Source organism: Rhamphochromis sp. 'chilingali' (genome assembly GCF_963969265.1).
Source record: "Rhamphochromis sp. 'chilingali' genome assembly, chromosome: 17".
Lineage (NCBI taxonomy): Eukaryota > Metazoa > Chordata > Actinopteri > Cichliformes > Cichlidae > Rhamphochromis > Rhamphochromis sp. 'chilingali'.
This window is the reverse complement of record NC_137944.1, coordinates 19,120,701-19,145,752: the sequence shown is the minus strand read 5'-3', so window position 1 is coordinate 19,145,752 and position 25,052 is coordinate 19,120,701. Positions and strand designations below refer to the sequence as shown.

Sequence of the window (25,052 nt, the reverse complement as noted above, 5' to 3'; positions counted from 1 at the left end):
TACATATGCACAGAGACACAGTCGCGTTCAATTTTAAAAGAGATTTAATGCAAGAGTTTGTTGCAGTATTTCAAACAAAATGTAATACTATCTGAGGTTTAAAAAAGAACACATTAAACCTGTGCAACAATGACTTCCCCGAATTAATGCCAATTGCTTTTTCTTTTTACTTCTTTTTTCTATTTTACAGACAAACCACATTCTCACATTTCAATTCAAATAATCCAAAATAAACACAAGGCACGTTCAGAGCGCAGTGAGGGCGATCACAATCTAGTTCATCACTTAAAATATAAACAATCCCCCTTTTTTTTAACATAAACATTTACAGCATAATCCTGTGTAGAAAACAAGTGTCACCCCACCCTCACCCAGAAGTGTCTTTACAGCCATACAACATATACTTTAATCTTTTTTGACGTACTCAGCAAAAACACAGTGAACCGTAAGTGGTTTGATGCCCTGTCGAGATATCAGGCAGCACGGGGCCAGTAAGTCTTTGGTTTAATAGTTTGTGCCGACCAACAAAGGAGTTAGGAATCCTGTGCAGGGCGTAGCTCTCAGGAGTTAAATGAGTTATGTAAGGAAGCGTGGCGCTGCTCCAGTACTGTGTAATATACCTGTTCTTTCTTGTATACCTTGTAGAGGTAATTCTTGGTTTTCAAGAAGGAAAACGGAGGTCAGTTTTTTGTTTTATCATTTACTCTGATTCAGGCCAACTAGAAATTCTTGCATATTTATTTACGCTACATGAGGCGAACACTAACACACATAAACACCACTCCCCTTTCCATGGAAGCGTCTAGGTCTCCTAGGAATTATTTATTTATTTTCAACCCTGAGAAGTGGGTATATGACTTATTAGAAAGAAGTCGAGTGTGTTACGTTCACCACAGCCGCTACCATCCATCCAAACTGTAGTCCCCCAACATTTTCACCTTCTGATTCAGTTTTTTCCTCCCACACTTTTCACACTGACTCTACCCTCTGATCTCACTCTTCTCTACCCTTTACTCTTCATCAGCTGTCTTTTTATTCCTATGTTTTGGTTATTTGTCCAGGTTAATACTAATACTACTACTAATAATGACCCCCCACCAGAACCTTGGCAAAACCCTCAATGGGCCACTGGCACATGGTGAATCCACAAAGACACTTTCTCCCATTCAGTTTCAAGCAAGCTCCATCTACAAAGTGGCCTGCACACAACACTGGTACTACACGTGTGCCGTGTTTTGTGACTGGCACATTATATGTTTTTGATTCTCAGATGCAACACTTCCCTTTTCGTCTTTTAGTCCTGTTCACAAAAGCTCATTTACAGGTAAACCTGTGCTACCTTTCTTTTTTTTTTTTGAGACACATACCGGCCCATTAAGCCAGTATCCAAGTAGTCTTGTTTCTCTCAGTCACCATATAAGGCAAAAAAATAGAACAAGGTCTTGGCAAAAAGGCACATTCCAGACTCAATGACTTGAGTTTGTTTTCACCATTTTATAAGTCGTCCTTTCAAGTTTTATTACTTCTTGTGGAAAAATCCAGAAAACGCTGTAGTGTTAAGGCCCAGAGGAACTCTCACAATGTCGTTGGCACAAACGTGGACAGTAGAGGTTTTTTGATAGTCTTGCATTAAATAAGTTTCCGTGTAAAAGGTCGCTCCTCCATCTTTCGTTATCCCAGGTTATTCCCCATCTGTTAACAGAACAACAGGGATAACAGTGAAATCTCTTTACCTCCTGCCTTTCCTCCTCGCTGGCCTTCAGCAGGACGTACCGTGCTCTTTGCGCCATAATCACGCTTGCATTTGTTCAGCTTAATCTGTTAATTATTTTTTCTGAAAGCAGATTCTCTTTAAAGTAGTATAAAAATCCATAACAGTGATGAACTGTGGTTTTGCCAGTCTCTTACTGTACATATAAGACAATCACATTTAGCCAGTCACTGCTCAGAAGCTAATTTATAACATTCATCTGCTGCTTTTTGAGAACAAACACTATTTTCAAACATTTCAAAATATATCATTTTTAAGCTAAAACCCTGGTTTCCCTCTTGGATTCCTTTCCCTCCCCTCTTGGTGGTTTACACCTAAACATATTTTTGTGTTGTTGTTTTTCCTCATATTGCTTTCCCATCTACGCTGCAAACATCTCCCTTACTGTGATAGACTACCTCAAAACGGCTGTAGACCTTCTTCTCCTTCCTCAGGCTCTCTATCCTCCTCAGCAGTCCCTCCCGCTCCTGGTTGTTGCCCTGCGGTCGCAGAAATCGGTTCCTTTTTAAGGAGCTCTGTTTCTCCGTTCCTTTATCTCCAGCATCTCCATCTTTGTTCCCTCCCGTCTCCTCCCGCTCCTGGCGGTTCTTTTGGCTGTTGGCAGAGATTTGCTCCAGAATGACTTTGGTGTCGTCTCGTAAGTTGCTGCTGTACAGAACAGAGCCGCCTGCGGGCTGGTATCGGGACATGACAGATGTTCCGGTTGTTGATGTTTTATGATTGGTAGTGGATTGATCAGCAGTCGTAGACGCTGTATCTTTAGACGATGAGCTCTGTTTTTTGCTCGAATTGTCAGTGACCTCTATGACCGTGCTCATGCCCCTATCCTCTCCTGAGGTTTTCTTTTCTTTGTCCTTGGGTCCCAGGAATCCCTTTAGCCTCTGAGTCTGTTTCTTTAGGAAGTCGAGTGTCTTACCCTCACCCTTTCCCTCACCAATGGTATTGATGGACGTGGTAGAGCCCATAACCTTTTGCAGCCCTTCCTTAGAGTCTTCATGTGACAGAGTTGAAGAACTGTGAGAGCGACTCTTTTTCATTTCAGTCTTCTCTGCGTCTGTAGCATCTGTGGTCAAAATTTCCTCCCCACAGGAGATGCGACGAGGATTTATCCCTTTAAGTTTCACCGGCTCCTTCTTGAAGATCTTAGGTGAATGCAGAGGCTTTAGAGACTTGAATAGATCTTTCTTTTGACCTTCTGATGCACTCTCCTCTTTCTGAGACTGCACTATCTCTGAAGGCTTCTGTGAGCTTATAAAAGGCTTGGGAAAGATTAGTGGTGGCCTTGATGAACTGACTGAAGGTCTGCGATTATTGATCTCAGCCAGTTTTGCTGAGACGTCTGGCTTTGTCTGCTCAGGCTCTGCTGTACTGAGTGTGACAGCTGGGGTCTTCAAAGTTGTTGTAATGTTGGGAGGTTTATCAGAAAGATCTTGCCTTTTTTCAGCGGGCTCTAAGGCTTTTAGCGATGGCTCTGTCTCTGTTTTCGAGACTTTTGTCTTGGCAGCTAGGTCTTTGAAGTACTGCAAACGGCTGGCCGGATCATTCATGTTCAGAGATGATGAATCTGTGACTTTAGGTTTTTCAAGCGTAAATGTTGTCTTTACTTTTTCATTAGTTTCTTTAGGTTCCTCTTTAGGTTTAATCTCATCTTTTAACCGTATCTCCTTTTCCTCTAGCTTCTCCTGTTTTTCTTCTTTCTCCTTCTTCTCCTCGGTCTTCCTTCGCCAATCAAAAGGCTCACGAGTTAATGACCTCCTCTTTTCTAGGATCTGGGCCACAATGGATGAAGTGCGCACTGAATCCAACTCCTCATCCTCTTCCGTCGCTGGTTTTAGACCTAAGCTACCACTGTGTATCTCTGCTTTAGAAGATGAGAATATAAGTGAGGAGCGCAGTCGAGAGCTGCGCTGAAGGAGCGGGTTAACACGCGACCGGAATGACTCGTGTTTGGATAGAAGGAGTTCTGGAGCACCTTTCGCCTCCACATCTGTGCCCCCCTCCCTTGCTTTACTCCTCTCTGGCTCTCTTTCCTTCTCCTCCTCCCTCTCTTTTCTGTCCAGTACAAGGCGGGAAGGAAGTAGATCCTTGGACGTTGGTAGGCCAGAGTCTTTATTGCTGCTCTCAGGTAGTTTAGGCTTTCCAAAACGTGGCCTCAGGATATCAGGTCTGGGCTTGGGAGGAACATTTGGTGGCTCTTTTATTCCATAGCGTGGAGCTGAACTTTCAGTTTCAGTTGGTTGCACAGCTTGAGAAGGTTCATCAAAAGCATCAGGACCCATAGGCTGAGCCAGGCCTTCTTCTCCAGTGTCCTCATAAGTATTTAGATAGGAGTGGATTCTCCAGCTTCTCAGGCCTTGCTTTGCACTTGAGTCCTCCTCATGCTCTTGATCAAATTGTTTGTTAAAGTTTTTCTTCTCAGGTGGGTGGGGGTGTGTTGGTGAGCTCTGACAAGCATACGCCTGTCCTATGGTTGGCCTCTTATGGGAGGATCCTCCCCCATACCTCCCAGCTAACGGAGGGGCGTTGTGGCCCTCGGGTCCTCTCAGGTCCTCAGATGAAAAGTAGTCTCTGCCATACTGCCCAGGTGGAGGCTCCTGGTCTGAGCGATAACTTGAGTCTGAATACTGGTCAATGGAGAGGTGCGGAGGACGGCCTCGAAGTCTGTCGAAGTGTCCGTGGCCAGAACCTGGCCCGGGCCCTTCACTGTAAAAATGGCTGCTTTGAATCTGTTCTCTGTAACGAAAGTGCAGCACATATTGTTTATTGTTTAATAACTTAATAATAAACCATACATTTTATGTTTATGGTCCATGTGATAATTCTGCATTATTCTGATCACAGCAGGAGGTTTTAAAGGTTTTCCTACCTGTGGAAGTCTGTCTCGTCCAGATTGTTCATGACTCTTTGCTGCATAAACTGTCTTGAAGACGCGTATGTTTCCTGGGTTCCTTCTGCATAGCTGTGCCTCTTGAAGGCACTGGCGCTCATCTCCATCTGCCTGGACACGATGGACCGCCCCTGTTCCAGGAATGACTGCTGAAGACGAAACTGCTGCTGTGAATACTTTCCAATAGTAATTCCTGTCCCGGGCTCCAGGGTTTGACGAAACGCGTCATTTCTCCGGAAAGGAAGCACGGGGTTACGATCAGTGTCACCATAGGGGAAGGCAGGGGGAATCTCAGGCTGCCTTCGGTAACCTACTGTGTTACGCAAAGACTGGGACCTCTTTAATCCAAACTGGCTGCCTAAATAGTTGCCGGTGCTGCTGGGATCAGAGACAGTAAGCGCTGTATTGTTTGGGTCAATAACCAGAGGCTCTGACTGAGCGTACAGAATGCGAAACTCTTCATCGAAGGTGGCAACAAGCTCCCCAAGGAAGAGGTGGGCGATGCAGCGGTGGATCTTCTCATAGGACCACATGAAACTATAACATAAAGAACAGTAGAGGCAAAGATTATTTAAAGAATAACTGAGTGCTGATGTTATTAATACTATTAAATTAGTCACCTGTAGTTCCCACTGAGTACAGCTCTGCAGTCAGCCAATAGGAAACGATCTTTCACCTGCCCCTTAAATGATTTCCCTGTCCGGGTGTAATAAGGTATTCCCGCCACAGTCCGGACACGTATCATCTATAAAATCAGAATTTCAACTCTGTTACACATGCATATCTGATAATTATAAGCAAATACATAACAAGACCCAGCTGTTAGCGCCTTTTTCTTTTTAATGTTGTTTTCAGATAATATCATAAAATTCAAACTGACCGGAATAAACTCCAGGTTGACTTTGCAGTTGAGGACCATAGAGACAAAGTGATGAGCCTCCAGCTGATCCAGTAAAATATAAACAGGAACGTGTCGTCCTGCTGCGTCCAAGAGGTCACTGAAGATGTCAATATCTGTGAACATGTCCATCACCACAGCGATAACCTGGAGCAGGAGCAAACACACAAAAAAGTTTTTCTTTTTCATCAACAAAAGTCTATTTCAGTTCAGTCAGGACAACTGTAGTCAAAAGGAAGTCTGGTATTTTGATCTGTAGTAATTAATATTTATATTCGGCTATCCTGGGACCTCTTTGCCCTTTCACACCCACATGTGGAAAGCATGGTGGGAAGATCAGCCACAAGAACTCAGCACAGACCAGTGGAAGCAACAGATATGACACTAACGAATTAAAAAAGGCTTATAGAAGATTTAAGAATAAATTTCAGTAAGAGGGTGTTGTTGAGTGTCCTCTGTGTGCTTGTTGACAGTTAACTCTGAGTTTTGGCAGGATACAGACATGTATTCCATAAACACATGGGCAAGAAATGGAGGACAGTTACACACACAACCCACCACACCAACAGGTTTGACTGCTCACTGGATTTGGCATTCTCGCTTCCATTAATCAGGTATTTTATTTAGCTAAAGGCAAGCCAGTTACAAATGTTTCTGAAAGGGCGTGGTGGCAGACTTGGCAGAGAGCATAAAAAGTGAGATGAACTCAGCAGCGAGATAACATAACCGTCGCTCACACCATGTCCCTGGCAGCTCTCTATCTCGCTTCTTCTCGCTATCTTCTAAGGTAATAACACTCTGATGTAATAAGACTTGTACTGCAGTATTACCTATAAATAAATAAAAGCTCCTCGTGTTTTATCTGTGAAACTGGATATGTGCCATGTTCTGAGTCGGCACCTTAAATATATGAATTTATAAACACTGAATTTTTTGGTTGATTTTTCTTTCTACTGTAAGGTGAAACAAAACCACTCCTGCATGTTTTAACACATTCTTATCCTCTTCTGCTTACTTGGCGTGCGTTCTTGATGAGTCTCCTCGCCTGCTCCTTTATGCTCGGCATGTCAGGATCAGAGGGGTTGACTAGAGTTGTGACCTCTGTGGGATCAACGAAACTGTGCTGCGGCCAGCCCAGATCCAGCCCCGGGGCAGCCAGGTCCGACTGAACTGGCCAGTAGGTGTCCGAAGACCCATCGTCCTCGACGCCTCCCTCGTGGTACGTCAGCTCCGGGACGCCGGTGGGCTGGCTAGGCCCCTGGATTGTCGACTTGATGTGTTCAATTTCTGGCTGTGCCAGAAAACCGGCCATATCTGCATTCTGGAGGAATTCATAGTAGCCCTGGTGTGCAAAGAGACAGAAAAGTTTAGGAGATCGTAAAAGCTGTGTGTATGTGTTTTCATGCATTAGAGCAACGCTTACCTGAGTGTCATTTTCTATCAGAGCATCAATGGCTAGACGATACTCCTCACGGTAGTGCGGAGGAAGGTAATTTGGGTCGAGAGGGTTATCGCCTATCGATGAACTCTGAGACCGGTGCGGCATGGTTGGAGGGGGTCAGGTCAAAGTTTAAGGCTCAGGAGTAAGAAAAGGTGAGGAAGGAGGAATTTAAACCTGCAAGGAAAAGGAAAATATAAAATGAGGTCCCACAATAATTAATAATTAACGTCATCACAGCTGGTTTTGTACTCTATTTGCACATACTGTAAATATCACACCACTCCCCCATCCATGAGACACAATACTTATGATTCAACAAAATATCCCCTTGGGTGTTGAGAGGAAAAGACCTTTGTGTCTGGACACACAAACAGACGTTACCTTTAACCACGCACACAAAGCAACTATTGTCGCTGAGTCAACGGCGGCTTAGCAGCAAGTAACAGTTTAACAGGCAAATTTGTCTCAATGTTAACAACTGTAACAGATATTTATTGCTTGCCTACACAATTAGAATACTTTTATGAAACTAACAATACTTTTTGACATTGTGTGGGATTGCAGGTAGTAATGAGTAATACTGAAGAAAGCATGCATAAAAGAATGGTGCTATGAGAGAGCAACTCCTTCAACTTAAACGTAGAACAGGTAAAAGTATCATATTTCTCAAGTATGATTAATTGAATTAAATGAAAAGACTTCACTCTAATAATACCAGCGATTAATCAACCTTCAGTGCGGCTTATTGAAAGACTGTATATAAAGGTGAGAACAAAGTGGAACAGCTGGATACAGAAAAAGCAAAGGGAGGAGACGAGATTAAAGAGAGCAAGAGGAGAGGTGGGAGAGGCGTGAGGAGTTGTAGAGACAGGTTCTTTCATATCACAGTAAACTTGCCACGCTGGTGCGTCATAATTCACGTTGCTGCTTAGACCTTATCCTGAAAAATCTGCCGGTCATGGCAACCAAACTTATTTAGATGGGCATGACTTAAAGAAGTCACAGGTCCGCTGTTACATAACACTGTGTGAATATACGCCTGTTTCAACGAGAACCAGATAGTGACATTTTTGATTCACATGCCAAACTTTAAGAGGTGACTTTGGCGTGACTAAGACGCAGGTTTGATTGTTCATCTATCAGCAAGGGTAACACACCTACACAAACACACAAACAATCTCATGAAGCTTTCAAAAATGTGAAAATGACGTGATGGTGATCTCGAGCTCTTTCTAAAAAAAAACAAGATAAAACAAAGGTTTAGCCTCAGTGTTATTTCTCTGTGTGGCCTTCTAGTTTCATACGCGGATGAATACAGTCATCAGATAAAACACGGTTAGGAAAAGCAGCTGGTGAGAGGCTAAAAACAGCTAAACCACATCGGCTAAAGAAGCACCGAAAACCAACATAAATGTTCACATAATTTGAGCTGTAAAATGTAATATATAGCACTTTTCTAATCTCATCAAGCAAACCATCCTTTCTTACGGCACGTTTTCTGCATGACATCCTGCACACAAGCAGTTTAGAATCACATAGATGTGTTTGAACTGTTGGAGGAAGCTGTAGTTCCTGGAGGAAACCTACCAAAAGCACAGGGAAAACATAAACTACACACAGAAAGGTCCCCACGGGACTGAAACCAGGAAACTTCTTGCAGTGAGTCAACAATGCTAACTGGAGCCCAACCAATACTGATATTTGTCAGTTAAACTCTTTAACACACGACAGCTTACTAAGAAAAGCCGTTGAACCCTTAAAGCTCTTTGAAGTCTGAGCGGAGTGGTTTCTGTCATATTTCAGGCCTGCTTATAAAACAAATAACTGGATTTGCATTAGTTAGTCATGGTGGCCGCTACCGAACTATAGGTCATCAAACCATCCTTATTAATATATACCAAGATGTCAAAACTCACCATTAAGGGTGTGTGTGTGTGCAATTTAAAAATAATCTTGTTTCATTGTCGTAGTCGTTTATGCTCCGTCCAACTCTGCTTGGATCAGCTGGTTGCTTGTGGAGCTCCAAACACGAGCTCCCAACAGGGAAGTAAGAGAATGGACCAACTACGCAACATCAACACTCACACTGTGGTTGATGGTCTCTCCCATCTCTTCTTTACTTTTCACTTGTCAGCTGTTGTAATTAATGATACTTGTATGTTGGTAAATAGCTAATAATGAGACAGCCACTCGACCACAGTGTCGTCCAGCAAACAAACAAACCCATTAACTTTTCATCTATTACTGCTGATTGTAAATGATGTCCAAATAAAACAGTGGAGTGTTTAGTTGGCCACTTTTGTACATCCATGTACCTGCTTTCGAAAGGTAAAGTAGATACTTTACTAAAAACCTAATTTGGCTTTTGAGGGGTTTTTTTTGGCATTAGATAAAGAAACAATGAAAATCCCAGGCTTGATTCCAACCCACAGCACACTTGCATATTATGAACCATCACTGAGCCAACCAGAGCACCCACTGAGCGATGTTTGATGTGGTCCTGACAGCTGCATGCTGGAGGGTTTGCATTCTGGTGGAGAAAAGAGTGAACAACCACCACGCTGCTTAAGTATTTAAAGTAAGCTGGCAATGTTAGGAAACATACGTGGCTTATTTTCTTATGTAGCATGTGGTCGAAAGAGGAAGTGGATACACCTACAGTCTGAGCAAATTAGGGCGTGTGTGTAACCCGGGGTCTGACAGGTAGGGTGGGTAAGTATTTAGTGAGGCTGTACCTGCTTTACAAGTGTGTGTTTGACATGTTCTCTGCAAACTTCCAAGCACACTTGAGAGATTAATGACGGTGATAGCTAAGGGCTGAAAGTCCTAACCCACAATCAGTGGGACAACCCGGTTTACTCAGCGACCTGGTGAGTCATCGAGTAGCCTGGTTGGCGTGGCCTGGGGATAACTTGCAACAGACTGCCGAGATGGTGATTCATCTGCTGACAAAATGGCTGACATCCTGTTTCCCTATTCATGTGGAGCCATTGAAATTAGGGCTTTGTGGCAAGCCGTTGGCTTTCCATGCTCCACGGTGGTCAGGGAGGAATGCCGGGGCACACATGCTTGTTGCATGGAATTATTTTGCCCCTGAATTCCAAGTCATTTGATTTGCCTAGTTTTGCTCTTTGTATCTAAGTCATTTGCAGCACCACGGTGCCCATTGTGTACATAGGTGTACTGCACTGAAGCTGCAAATGAAGTGCATAACCGATGACAGACGCAAAATAAGAGAAAAACTCACATGTAGCAACACAACAGTCCAAAAGTCAGAGTTAATTCCCTCGTGAATGGAAAGTTGTATTATAGAGTGCAAGCTGAACAAACCTAATCTGTAGGAACAAGCAATAAGTTCACTGTCACGTTTGAGAAAGAAATGTAGCAAAAATAACTAACAAGAAGTATTTTTGGTAGTGTTACTGTTTTTGTAATCAAGTGATTATCAAAAGCATTGCCTTCCTTCAAGCTGCTGTCAGCCTGGGGAGGAAATGACCTAATTGGTTAATTCAGAAGCATGGTGGCATTAAAAAGAGCCAAGGCGGGTAGAGGGGGATGGGGGTTTCCTTTGCATCCTCGTCATCACTGTGTCACCGTAGAGTGGGGCAACAGATGAATAACACAATGTCAGAAGCATGACAGACTTTCCCCGCCTCACCTGGCCTACTGGTAGGATATTCAAACAAATACTGCTGCTTTGTTTGCTGTTATAGCAACTGCAGCAAGCATCAAACTGCAGAAAGTGTCTCATGATGATCAGGATCCCTGTCTTTACTACCTTTGTTGTGAAGCTTTCAGAGGCCCACAGGAGGACGAGGCTGCCCTAAATGTACCATATAAACAAAGGCCGGTCTGAAACACTAAACCCTGGCAGACAGGACATGAAGGCAGCAGCAAGACTTCGGCGTCTCTGAGCCGATAAACCAAATATTCAGACGTGCACAGCGTCTGCTCACGAAGCGTACAAACGGCCCATTCTCAGCATTCCTGCGCAAATGCTGAAAAGAAGGAGAGAAACTGGAAGGTGAAGAGCAGAGGGAGTGTAAATTACATCTGTCCTGACATGTGAATCATGAGACGCGTTAGAAGCGAGCCCGAGGACACAAACTATCAAGAAAAAAAACACAAACTACATCCTCGCCGCCTCTTTCTGTTTTCTCTCGTTCGCATCCGAACACACCTCACTAAACAAACACTCCAACTGATCCGGCATACCATTGGCCGGTTCGTGCTGTGTGATAATTCGGTGTGTGAACCCAGGTTGAGAAAACAATACTTAAAAACAGGTTTGGAGAGATGAGCCAGTAATCTCCAGATGCTCCCGTCAGAACCTTTCAGTGACATTTTTTTGTCAGATGAACCTACAGAGATGTAGATATGTGCACACACACACGGCGCTGGTTGTCTCCCTGTATATCATCACACCTCAGCGTGGCTGTTGAACGCTGCACAAAAGACAGCTTAAATGAATTCATACAGTATGTGAGAACACACGGCGGCTTGCATCCTCCCCTTTGTGTTGTGTGTGTAGCTGGGGTTTTAATGCAGCAGTACTGCTAGAAAAACTGGTCCACTGAGATCCCCGCCATCTTTCCAACCGCCTTAAAGGCCTGCAGTCATCCTGTATGGAAAACCCAGCAGCGATGGCATCAAAATATTTCCACTTCATACACACTAAACCTCACGCATACATAACAACACCTCTGTAACCAGACCCCCGTTTTCTATACCACACACAGCAGTGCAAACAAATTAATGAATGGCACACAGCCTTGGCCTTAAGGCCAGTGTGTGACAAGATTAAACCTATAATGGGAAGCACACATGCACATGCACAGACCCAGCGCAGGGGGAAAATGGCACTAACATTCCCACTACTCTTCAAATTATAACCACATGTCGTGCTATTTCTGAACAGTGACTCACTTTGAACGAAGCGAGGGAAAAAGCATGCGATGGTGAAGTTTAAAATCAATACACACTCAAGTCAAAACAAAAGTGCCAAAGTGCCTGTAATAAAGACACAGTAAAAAACCCTTAAACCAAAGCCTTAGGTAGGGAGTAGGTGTGAAAGAGAGATGCACTCTGAATGTTTGGACTAAATAGTTTGAACATAAAGTGAGTTGTTCTTGCATCACATTTAATTTTGCTTCTTTTTTTTAGGTTAAAACCTTTATTCTCCCTGAAGTGTTTGTTTCTTTCTTCGACAAACAAGTTTTTACGGTTACAGGCTAATGCCTTTGTGTTACTGGAAGGATTTCAAGTTGGTTTTAATGACAGTGACTGGCAGTGCGTGCATGCTGTTGTGCAACCAGTGCATTAGGCACACTTGTAAAAGTGTCCCTGCCCTCTCAAGCATTATTTATTAGCTGTAGTTCCTACAGAGCCACGCAGACAAAGCACTAAACAGGTTGTAAGCGTGCTTTTTTTCTGGTCTTTTATGAAAGTCTTCACAGGGCTGGAAAAAGAGCAGCACAGTTTGTCTCGTCCAGCCTCCCAGCACTGAGCCCTCTGTGTACGCGGGCTGTAATAACATCGCTGTTGCACTGCAGCTACCTGGATGACTTAATTCTGTGTAAACCTCCAGCGGCTTATGAGGAAATGAGGAAAGTAGGCTGCATTTCACTTTTTATTAATCCGCAGAGTCCACATTTCACGCTTATGGACAGGGGAGAAGATAAATAGGACGCTTTTTGAAGACAGGAGATAATAAGTTAGAGGTTAATATAAAACTGGACAGATCACAACAGAGCAGGACGAGACAATGGCTCTTTTGTCCCTCAGCTTGCCCTCGTTTTAACTTCGTACCTCCTCACTTTGCTGCTGAACTCGCCTCCTCTCTTTTTCTCTGTGCACCGACGGCTTTATCTCCTCCCGGTGAAACCGTTGATGCGAGTCTGCTTCCCGTCCGCGCGTCACATTCCTCGGATCGGACAAAAAAAACTCCACCCAAACCTCCCCCCCGTCTCCAGCTGCGTGCACCCTCCACCGCCGATCGGCAAACAGAGCGGACTCTGCGCGGACTCCAGGCCCGGGTTCAGTGTCGTCCCGGCGGTGTGTGACCCTGCAGCAGCCGCTGTCACAATAAACGGAGACGGAAGCGTCGGGGCGACTCCTGCGAGGCAGGGCTTTCCCACCGGTGAGACTCCTCCCAGACCAGTTGATCGCCCCGGGCACGTTTCAAAAGTAGCTTTTATGTCATGGCTGCAAAAGATTCAAGCAAAAGAGGAAGTTTCTCCAAACTCGCAAACTTTTTCCGTGCCCGTGCAGGAGTTTGGCCCAACTGGCGGTCCGTACAATGAATGCTTTATTCATCCTTGCACTTGACTCTTTGACATGTTTGTCCGATGTTTGCTCCTTTTTGCTTGCTCTCGTGTTGTTTGCACTGCGAAATGTTTTGTCAGTAAAACAACCAATTTGAAACTCTCCATCAATAAAATGCATCATATCAGGGATTTTAGTGCTACATTATAAACACAAGCAAGACTTTATTTAATTTAAACTACAACCTTAAACTCACTAACCTTTAAAAAAGAAATTATGTCCCTGAATGTAGTTATCTATGCTTTTTGCACATACACCAAAGAAGTGCAAAGAATCAGTGTTAATATTTTACCTCAAATCTGTAATTAGTAGTATTTTAATCAATGTTTCAGTTGTCTAGTCTTTAAATTTTACAGAGGAGAGATATACTTCATACTGCAGGTTGTTGCTGTTTAAATGGTAATAAAACCAGTGAACCTGTAATTGCAACGTGTACTACATCAGAGGACTATGACAGAGATGAGATCACCACCTGTTTAATCTTCTTTCCATCATATCTTAAAGACCTGATAGTGCCATATCACCACTGTGAAGGACTCCGCTCTAACTCGGTGGCTTACTTGTGGTATTTAAAAGTAGAATGGGAGGCAGAGCCTTCAGCTTTCAGGCCCCTTGTCTGTGGAACCAGCTCCCAGTTTGGATTCAAGAGACAGACACCCTCTCTGCTTTTAAGATTAGACCTAAAACTTGACTTTTGATAAAGTTTATAGTTAGGGCTACATCAGGTGACCTTGAATCCTCTCTTACTTATGCTGCAATAGGCCTAGGCTGCTGGGGGATTCCCATAATGCACTGAGTCTCCTTCACTCACCTCTTTTCACTCTGGCTCTCTTCCACAATGTGTCTTTGTCCTGTCTCCCTCCCCTCACTCCCAAACGGTGCGACAGATGGCTGCCCCTCCCCAAGCTTCATTCTGCTGGAGTCATAATGTAAAAGAGCAGACTCAACAAGCAGTGGCTTTTGATTAAGTAAACTTTATTGCAAAGAAACTGAGCAGATGAAGGACTGTAGCTGGGAAAGAAGAACGGCTTCAATGCAAATGGGATCACTGAGCTCTGTCAGGGGAGAAAATGAGAGTTAATTGGCTGTCCAGGAGGTGAATAAAGCAGGATGATGTGTAAATAGAACCAGATCAACTCATTTCTTGAGACTGTGAAGTGGGCAGACATCCTGAGAGTGGGTCACAGACATTTGGAGGTGCGAACGTGAACCACAACAACTTGAGTTGTTACCAGATTGCAGGTAAGTTGATTCTTGAGCCAGATGACACAAACGGAGGGAGCCTAACACTGACAGACACCAGCCTCAGGCAGAGAGACCAGAACTAGACCCGCAACTTCACCTGAGAAAATGTCAGAGAGAAAGGAAGAAGAAAGAGAAACAAAACAAAAATTCAAAACCACCCAGGTCTGCTTAGTCAACAGCTAAGATCGCGGATACAAGCGGTGGAAATGAGCTTCCTCCGAAGGGTGGCTGGCCTCTCCCTTAGAGATAGGGTGAGAAGTTCAGCCATCCAGGAGGGGCTCAGAGTAGAACCGCTGCTCCTCCACATCTAAAGGAGCCAGCTGAGGTGGTTCAGACAAGGATGCTCCTGGGCGCCTCCTGGGGTTGGTGTTCCTGGCATGTCCCACTCCGGGCCCCGGGGCAGACCCAGGACACGCTGGAGAGATTATATCTCTTGGCTCCCCCGGATAAGCTGGAGGAGGTGGCTGGGGAGAGGGAGGTCTGGGCTTCTCTGCTTAGGCTGTTGCCCCAGCGACCCGGCCCCGGATAAAGCGGATGAAGATGGATGGATGGAATTATCTTGCATAAATAGGCTGTTGATTTTCTTTACTCATTTCAGGTATTAAAAGCAAAATAGCTGCATGTTTAATCATCTGGGAATTTACCCAGATTTATTTATTTATTTAGACAGAGATCTTGACCCACCCAATGTTCAACACAAAGTTACGCCGATGGTGCTTAGCTTCCAAGATAATACGAGATCGGCCGTGCTTAGGGTGGTGTGGCATTGGTTGCCTCACAGCAAAAAGGTCCTGGGCATGAATCCACCAGATGGCTGAGGTGTGTGTGGAGTTTGCATGTTCTCTCCGTGTCTGTGTGGGTTCTCTCCAGGTACTCCGGCTTTCTCAAGTGTGCATATTAGGTTAAGTGGCGACTATAACTGGCTGTAGGTGTGATAGTTGTCTCTCAACAGATTGAAGACATGTTCAGAGTGTACCCCACCTCTCACCCCGTGATAGCAGTGATAGGCTCCAGAAGGGAGACAAAATGGATGGATGTTTTTTTTAATATATAAAATTAAGTAAAGTGCTTTTAACTTATATTAAATGTTGCTCTTTTATTTTGTTATACCATGTTAAGTTCCTATAACACATCCTAGTCCACTGCACATTAAAACCAAAAATTAAATTGATCCTGTTTCATTTCTTTGAGGCAAAATGTGAAGCATTTTTCAAGTAAAGACAATTCTGCTGTGTACAGCTTCATTTGCTTTGTCACGATCAGATGTTATGCTGCCGTGTTTAAGATCTTTCCTCGCTACCTTTAATGCATTTTACTGTAACTGCTAAAACCACAGCATCCCCTTAAATCGGGGATTCCTCATTTCACAAAAATACACCAAATGGGCAGTTAGGGAGAAGTTTGTCTTCTGCAAATGCTACATTGGCTACTTTAAAGGAAAAAGTGGTTTCTTTGGAGAACGTGTTCCTGTCTGAATCCTTGTAAATGAGTCAGTGTGCTGTTTTTCTCCATGGCAAAACACCAGTGCTGACTCAGCAGATTTCCAGAGTTCTCATTTCTATAAGAGTCCACTGTAACAAAGTCGTTTGTGCAGGCACTACCAACAGTTTGTACCCCTCAAATCCCACACGGATCCAGGGTCATTTCTGCCAACCATCATCTGGAGATGAGGTTGGATTTGGATTTTTCTGAAACTTGAAAACATGAATTATTATTGTGATGTGTTTCCTCCTGATATAAAGTAAATGCATTCAGTTTCAGTCTTTTATCAGTTTAACTTTTCTTTTGTCTGTTTTTGTTTGCCTTTTCACTCTCTCTGGGCTCTCCACCTGTACTCGAATGCACCGGTAGTGATAACATTAAACAAAGTGCTGTGCAGGTAGAAATGTGTGTGTGTGTGTTGGTGCGCACTTTGGCTGTCCTTTGTCCTAAATCATCTATCATCTATCATAAAGAACACACCTTCTTTGATAGGCCCCTGATAGCGCGCGCACACACACACACACACACACACACACACACACACACACACACACACACACACACACACACACACACGCACACACACACACACACACCTACACACAGAGTTATGGCTTATGTTCAGTCCTGTTCCCGAGGGTGTGTCTCCTGTTTGAGTGTCTGCCTGTTCATCCATGTCCTAATCTGTAAAGTACTCATGTACTCACATACACTGCAGTGGCCATATTCCTGAGCTCGCGCTTTAAGCACAATGCACTTAAGAAGTGCATACAGCATACAGCTGTGTGAGTGCAGACAAGGGAAACCATACTATATGCATGTTTGTGAAATCAAAGTGAGGGCCATGAGAGAAAGTATGATCGGCTTCTGATAACAAACACTAGCAGGTACAAAGACGCTGAAACACAGGGCGCGGCAGCTGCCAGGAATGTGCTCAAGGCATCTCACCACACCCAACCTCTCTCTCGCTTTCTCGCTCCCTCTCTCTTTTTTACACACTCTCTCTTCCTTGCTCAACCCCTCTCTTCCCCCCTGATCTCCTCCCTCTCTTGAGTCACCCAGCCGGCTTGGAACAGGTATGCAGGTCCAGACAGGAGCTAAATCCAAGCTTGCACCTTAGCAGGGCTGGCTTAGTAGGCTGTGTCAGGTATATTTGAATTCAAAAAACCTTTATTGACAAGGCTTCTTCAAAATTGACAGTAGAATTAGATGAAGATGAAGAAATCCTGTGACCTTTTTTTTTTATAGATAGATAGATAGATAGATAGATAGATAGATAGATAGATAGATAGATAGATAGATAGATAGATAGATAGATAGATAGATAGATAGATAGATAGATAGATAGATAGATAGAGCAAAAGTTTTGAGACACTCCTCATTTCTTTATGCTTTGCCAGGAAAATGAAAAATAGGTGCAGCGACTTATTGAAGGATCTTGAAAGTCAATATTTGCCAGATAAACTTTTTTTCCGTTAATTAGTTTTTGAGAATACCTCTCCAAATAAAATGTCTAAAGAAAATGTAGAATTGATTCCTTGATTCTCCGTTAAGTGTAAACACAACACAGGTTCATCCCTTGAGTTAGGGATGCCTTTTTACGCCGATGCTGATTCATACGTCGGTTTTAAGAAATATAATAAGTAAAAACACAAACAAGACTCTCTGAAAATGGCCAGTTACAAAGACTGGACTGAAAATAAGAGAAAAGGCAGCCAATGTCCAAGGAAAAACTTTGAAAAACCTTCACAAAGCACAGAGAACCATTGCTCACGACTGGCTGGCCCTCCTGGGAGCAAAAGGTAAAGAAATGTCAGAGTTTTGTTTATATTATAGGAGGCGTTTCTCATTTTTGTCCATCCCATTTATGTTCATGGTGCTGTGCTTGCGTGTATAATACGAAGCAATTCAAAAGCACCACAAGCCCCAAAACCACCGCAAAGTTCACGTCATGTGATCAGTCAAACAAACATGAAGGCTGTACTGTTGTGTTGCTAGGAGACCCTAATAAACCATGGCATTTTTCTCTTTGTGACCGTTTCATAGTCACATTTTTTCCTTTAGTCTCAGAGTGCAGAACAGAGTGATATGAGTCAAAATCTGGAGTATCTGTATCTGACTTCATGTCTTATCACCGCGTGTGTCCATGTCTGCTGCAGCTTCCAGTGCAGACTTAATCACCATTTTCTAGGAGCAACAATAAGAGGAGGTTGCTCTTTGAGTGTGCCCTTCTTTGTCTGTCTCCACACTGCTCTCTGTGAGCTTTCCCAGCATGCTTTTCTCACGATGTAATGTCACACCGGAGTATAAGGTGACTCCCTGGAGCCAGAGGCTTTGAGGTCATCTTTACACCACTGTGCCGAGAGGAAAGGTGCCCAACGCTGTACAGTACACTGTACTGTAGGTAGCTGTGTGGGGGGGAGCTGTGTTTCTGTGGAGTTTGAGTAAACGTGGAGTCTAATGCTAACAATACAACACTGCATTCACCATTACTACCCAGGGTCTGATGATAAATATTGATAAATATTGGTACATCCGAGTGTTTAATGACCTGATTATATTTTTTATGTTGTTCCAAAAGATGACACCTGCATAATCCCTGCTAATTGGATCTAAAATTAATTTAATGAGCTTGACAAACTGGCGTGTGACTGTGTGCGTTTCTGCTTCATCCAGAGCCTGAAGCCTGACGCCTGACGCCTTCCAAGGAGACTCTGTTCATTTTTAGTACTGGGCGGGCCCTTGTTATGAACTATAAACAGCTCAGGTAGAAGGAAAGTCCCCAATGAGAGTGCAGCGTTTTCATTTACAGTAAGTATGTGTTCCTGGTGCGATGCAGAGAAATGACAGACCAGCGCCACTACATACTTTGGGCAGGTGTTGTCGTTTTAACGCTATTATTACCACCTGTCACACGTGATGGTAATGATTATTTATGAAACAATGTGCATAACTTCACAGACAGACGGACACAAAGTCTGAGCAAACAAGGGGCTGATTTATCAAAGCTGGATGCCTTTCGACTGAAAGCCTGCTGTGACCTGCCCGAGGCCTTCCCTTTAACAACTATTTTTTGGGGGGGGGGTTTAAATATAGTTTTATATCAGGTAAAATGACATATTTTAGAGGGCTTGGTCCACCTTTGGACATGAATGTCACCAGACAAGACAGATTTGTTCCAGGACCTCACGGATCACTGCTAACTCCTAAGTGAAGTTCAGACCTTTATAATGTGGTTTTGGATGAACCTTATTAGACATGAAACGTGCTTCAGATTCACAGTTGTGGTCAGAAGTTTAGAGACACTCACCTTGAACTTGAATGCCATGGTAATTTTAGGGCTTTTAATAATTTCTTTGAGCTGTTCTTTTTCCAAAGTGGAAAGATTGTACCACGAACAATATTAATAACTTTAAAAGACAAGAATTGGGTGCACAAGTTTGAATTTATTTTTGGATTTTCTCTAATCCATACAGAGTCAGAAGTATCCATACATACAGCCCCACTAATATTTTGTCATTTCTCTGCACCTTTGAAAGTTGCACTTCAACAACAAGCTTCTGGTTCTATTCTGGCTTGATATTTGACTTCTCTTCTTTGCAGGAGGGTTCATTTAGATTGGTTGGTTTACTGGCACGTACATGCTGTTCAGCCTAGTCCACAAATTTTCAGGAGGGTTGAGGTTGGTGTTTTGAAAAGCCAAAAGCTTAAGGTTAATCTGCTTTATCCAATCCAAAACCAGTTTTGTTGGTACACCCAACACCTACCTTAGATTTGAAAAGAAGCTGAAGAAGTGCATCCACTTTGTGCACTGTACCTGTACCACTAGCAATAAAACAGCCCTGCAGCATGATGCCACCACCACCATGCTTGACAGGCACGTGGCCTCTCCTTCATGGTCAATCTTGGCACAATAGCTTTTTTTCCAAACCAATTTCCTGTCACTGAGGGTGACAGATTGGGTCTTCCCAGAGACCTTGGCAAAGTAGCGACATATCTGAATAAACTTGTACTTGCAAATGTATGAACTGATGATCTTGGAGTCAGTACTTGTTTGGAAATGGATCTTGAACTTTCCTGTTCTTCTGAGTATCAGTCAATCCAGTGAGTGCAGTTACGCAAATCCTTTTTATGATTGCAAAGAGAAACTGCCAGTTGTAGTCAGTCATGTGATGTTTACAGCTCTTGGCTATTTTAAATTAAAGTACACTATAGAGCCTTCAGCACCACTTACTAAAAGACCAAAGTGAGTGTATATATAATTTTGATCCTGTGGGGATTAGAGAAAATCCAAAATAAATTAATACTTGTGCACTCAATTATTATTAAAGATATGTGATATACAGTCATTCGACCCTGGAAAAAGAACAGTTCAAAGAATTTATCAAAAGCTCAAGATCACATTAAGATTTAAGTCACTAATGAGTGGATACAAACTTCTGACCACGACTGCAAATCTCAAGAGGTTCTGTTTGTACTAATAACTCTGACTTGAACTCTGCCAAAGTGTCATATGTGGGCTGCAGGATGAAACTGCAGATCAGCAGGTGACTAAGAATGTTAAAGGTGTAAACATGCAGCGATGTAATGATGGCTATCTGCCACAAAACAGGCTGACGAGACAGTTCGACCTATGACTGAATTTAGAGAAATGTACCCTGATCACTGAAGACAGAAAATATCTGTGGATGTTTTTAGCAGGTGACTTTTGTGGGGGTCATTTAGAGTCATCAGTACGACCTTATGTGGTTCCTCTCCCCAGCTTTCCAGCCATACTAAATATGTTATATGTAACCACACTTACGTATCGTAATGGAAAGCTGATCCTGCTTAGAAGAAACCATCTTATGACATGAGTCCAGAGTCCTTAAAGCCTTGTTTCCACTGAGCTCCAGAGGATCATCAGCAGTGGAGCATGGTGTTAGCTATCTGTGTTATACTGCCCTCTACTGGGCGGAACTTGAAAGTGTCCTTAGCGGAAGTTTAAAATAGTTTGCAAATCTCTTCAAAATGTAACAAAAACCTCGAATAATAAACGCAATCCACTGACGAAGGCGACTAAACGTGTTTTTCCTTAGACTTGATAGCAATAAGATTAAAAAATACAAAAGGAGCTCTTGAAGAGGGTAAAATAATTGATCAATTGTGGAAAATGATAAATAAATAAACTGTTGTTAACTCCCATCTTGTAATTCTGAGGTTTATTGTTACACTTTCACTGATATTGCTATAAATGAAATCATGTTTTTAACCGAGTCTCACATTATTGTGCTGCCCTTTTTTAATGTTTTGACGACTCTGTGCATGATTCAGTGCTGTAGATTATTCATAAAATCCACTTCTAAAATAGGGCACGCATATTCAAACGTCAGGAAAACTGGGATCAAACTGTGGCGCAAACACTTTGTTTATGTTGTTGATGTTTCGCGAGCTCTGCGTCATATTTTCGCACAGACTGAAGGGAAAATGAAACTGATGTTAAGTTTCGATTCCACGCCAAAGCTGATATTAGAGCATATATACAGAAGCTGCCTGCAGGTCAACATTCACGAATCAAACGCTGATTATTTCACGTCGACGTTTCACCTCAGCGGACAGAGTTAATCCACAGCCGAGCAGCATGGGCAGATCCACAGGTAAGACATCATTTATTTCATTGAGTATTTTATTAATTTGAGGTGGGAAAATTTTTTTTTTTTTTTAATTTCTTGCAGTGTTTGTTTTGATCACCATGGCTGCTGCGTCAGCATTTAAGTAGCAGCGTTAAACTTCTTAATTTAAAACCGAGGAGGGAAAAACAGCTTTTTGATGAGCTTGATGATTTTTTTACATTTATTTTTCACTGTCTGCTTTTTTTTCTTAGTTTTTGCTTTTTTCTATCCAAATGACAGTGATGTTGTGTAGTTTAGTTTGTTTTTGTGTTCTTAGTTTTTCTTTTTTTACTCCTTTGTGCAGAATGGATTCCTGCTTTATGGTTAGACGTCTTTAATGACCTGCTGTATGAGGACAATCAGCTTGATTATGAAGACCAGTGGACTCTCAACTTTAGCTACAGCCAGACAGACACAGTCACCAAGGACGAGAGGAAAAGAGGCTGGAAGGTTTATGCCCACTGTGCCCGTGGAAAGTACGTTCCCTGAATACTCTCAACATTTCTTGCGTTAATTTCCTTCAAATAGAGCCTGTGTGAGGTAACAGTCACTGAAAATATTAATACATATGCTGCAAAGGAGACATAGATACAAATATTTCCTTGCTATGGTTACGCAATCTCCACCCATTCCTGTCCACATGAGCAAACAGCTGATCTGATGACATGTCTGTGTGACAGCTGTCTCACCAAGCAGTCTACTTAAATGGAGAGAAACTTGTTCTGCCACCTGGTTAAATAAGTTACCTGAGCGAGTTTCTTCTTCTAACCTAAAATCAGAAAGAAAGTTGGACCCACAAGGTGCCAGACTGCCCACTAAAGCCTTGTGTGTCTCCTAGTCTGTTTTCCACTCAAAGGAAGCACAACGTTCATTTAATTAATGAGGAACAAGGGAGGAAAGAAGCAGTTCATTTTCTAGAAACAGAACTGAGGATTGCACAAAAAGTCTTATCATTTCTTATTCCTCGTGGTTTATCTCTACGTGGCAGTCACACCTCAATAAGCAAATGATAAGCGTGAGAAAGAAGGGGAAAAGGACTGATTTGGCCTGTGGTGATTTGTCATCATCCTTCCATCCAACCTCAACCATACTGGCCCCATCCACCCTCCCCTATAAAGTCATCTGGCTAGAAAGTTATACGGTTTAGAAGAGCAATATGATAAAGCAGCTGCGATATGGGAAAAGTGAACGCCTGCACTGAGATAGCAAGGTTAGCGATAACTACTAGGCTGAAAATAACTCTGTGCTCTGTATCTAATCACTTCTCCACAGATTTCAGTGTGCGTCATGCAGAAAGACCTGGCCCTCAGCACGAGTGGTGGTGTTGTTCCGGTACCGGCTTCAGAGGGGCCGCGGGACGGTGATCATGCGGCCCTTCGGTCAGGCCTGTCGTCGGTGCCAAGATGGTTTTGAGCTTGGTGGATTTTCCGAGAATGAGGTGGAACATGCTCTGCTGAGGGTGTTTGGCAAAATCAGGAAGAACTGCTACGGCGAGGATGATGATGACGACGATGTGTCATCCACAGAGTCCACCGTAGTGCGGACCAGACCCCACGAGGACACCCTGTGTGAGGCATGCTGTATGGGCATTTGCTGTCAGGATGACAGCTAGAAGTGTGTGCATGCGTGTTTGTGTGTGTGTTTGTGTGTGTGTGTGTGTGTGTGTGTGTGTCTATCAAAGTGTGAGTGCCATGACAGCCTCCTTTTCCAGTTTGCACATGAAATTTTCTTCAGCAATTTGAAGTTTAAAGGCTCTTTACTGTTATGAAGGTTCTTGGTCGGGTAAAAAAACAACAACAAAAAAACAGGACCAATCACCAGATATGATAAATTTTCTATATTTTTTATTGTATTGTATTTGTACTAATTAAGTAATAAAATTTTGTGAAATTGTGATCAAGTTGGGTTTCTCCGATCTATTTTTTATTTTTCTTGAATTCATCTTTTACTGAAATAGACATGAGAATAAATGGGATTTATGGGATGGGATTTTATAGAAGCTGAAGTTAATTTAGATCATCCTTCAAAAGAACTGCCCAAAAAAAGTTCCTGCAGATGTTTCAGGATGTCTGACGAGAGGAAAGATTTGGTTCAGGAAGGATTTATTTGCACGTAACACAAATTTAGAGTAACCTGAGTCAAATATGGAAAAATCCAGCACTGTCATTATGTTGAGCTGAGCTACAAAACTGCTGGCCTTGATTTTTTTTTTTTTTTTATGGGAACGTGATAATAAACTTAAACTACACATAAAAATATAAAACACCACAGGAAGCTCGAGTCCACAGGAATGTTAAAGCCTGAACTACTAAACTGACATACGTGTGCACGAATACTGGTTCAATGACTTCAGGCTTCCTATTCTGAGCACCTCCCATTGTTTTCATTTATTTTCATTTTCTATTGTTGTTACCATGTAAAGTCAAAAAGGGAGAGCAGCGAAAAATATTTAACAGCGAAAGTTTAGAGCATATTTTCACTTTCAAAGAATAATTTACAAACATTTCAATTATTTTCATTCATTATTTTTTGCACAAATATTGTGTAACCACAGAACACAGAGGCACAAGTATAAAATGCATCCAAAGCATCATTAATACAGACATAATACTAAATATATATTATTTCCCCTTAATTTACTAGAAATTAATAGACAACAGTAAAAATCACCTGCGAAGCTCTAAAACTGGGTAAAAACAATTAGAAAAGTTTGATAAGCTTTCTTCTTCATCCAAACATTCAGGAATGAGCCAAAGATTATAGTTATCACAGAGCTTATCAGGACAGACATGCAGCAGTTTTGCTGAAGGTGACTGTGCTCCGGGGTGTTTTTACAAAATACACAGGAGAAAATTCCCCACGGGTGTGAAGTGCTTTCAGATAAGAATGCCACAGCGCAGAGGAAAGTCACAGGAGAATCAAGAACACATGAGAAAACTCAACTTCATATTTAGTTGTTTATGTCAGGTAATAAGTAACACTTCAGGACACTCTCCTGACTCCTGCAGGAGCTCCTTTATTTCCCATATCTGCATCTTTTGACCTGGCACAGGTTTTGCACTGGATGCACTTCCTGATATGAGCAGCAGTGCTAGTGCACTATCATTTGATTCAGTTTATCCTATCTGTCCAGAAGTTGATTCTGTTCATGTGGACGTAGCGTTTTCAGTGGGAGAAACGCTTCGTCACTCATCCAAGTGACTTATTCAGTCTCAGCTGACTGCAGGTTTCCCCAACCTTATAAACAGTACATTTGCACAATGACTGAAACCAGCCCACTGAAGGAACAAAGGGCTGTGAGGTCAGTTCCTTCATCATAATTATGCAAATTCTCATGACCGTTGATTAACAAC

At 42.8% G+C, this 25,052-nt stretch overlaps 2 protein-coding genes across 4 annotated transcripts; one reads left to right on the top strand and one right to left on the bottom strand.

The window, feature by feature from the left end:
* Positions 1-26: 26 nt before the first annotated feature.
* fam83hb (family with sequence similarity 83 member Hb) lies at positions 27-13,086 on the bottom strand. 2 transcript variants are annotated; one of them, XM_080864092.1, is made up of 8 exons: positions 12,806-13,084; positions 6,980-7,171; positions 6,572-6,898; positions 5,539-5,703; positions 5,279-5,403; positions 4,638-5,195; positions 2,170-4,504; positions 27-1,692 (listed from the first exon to the last, which is right to left on the bottom strand). In XM_080864092.1, the coding sequence occupies exons 2-8, from the start codon at positions 7,100-7,102 to the stop codon at positions 1,672-1,674; spliced, it is 3,654 nt and encodes a 1,217-aa protein (XP_080720218.1). In that variant the 5' UTR covers positions 7,103-7,171; positions 12,806-13,084; the 3' UTR covers positions 27-1,671. The 2 variants fall into 2 exon arrangements, with proteins under 2 accessions (XP_080720218.1, XP_080720217.1); XM_080864091.1 differs by having other exon boundaries at positions 27-4,504; positions 12,806-13,086.
* A 532-nt stretch (positions 13,087-13,618) lies between these two features.
* On the top strand, positions 13,619-23,551 carry LOC308385263 (receptor-transporting protein 3-like). Of its 2 annotated transcripts, XM_080864094.1 has the most exons (4): positions 13,619-14,563; positions 18,725-21,684; positions 22,004-22,175; positions 22,972-23,551. In XM_080864094.1, exons 2-4 carry the CDS (start codon positions 21,669-21,671, stop codon positions 23,309-23,311), a joined length of 528 nt encoding a protein of 175 aa, XP_080720220.1. In that variant the 5' UTR covers positions 13,619-14,563; positions 18,725-21,668; the 3' UTR covers positions 23,312-23,551. The 2 variants fall into 2 exon arrangements, with proteins under 2 accessions (XP_080720220.1, XP_080720219.1); XM_080864093.1 differs by lacking the exon at positions 13,619-14,563 and having other exon boundaries at positions 17,328-21,684.
* The last annotated feature ends 1,501 nt before the right edge of the window (positions 23,552-25,052 follow it).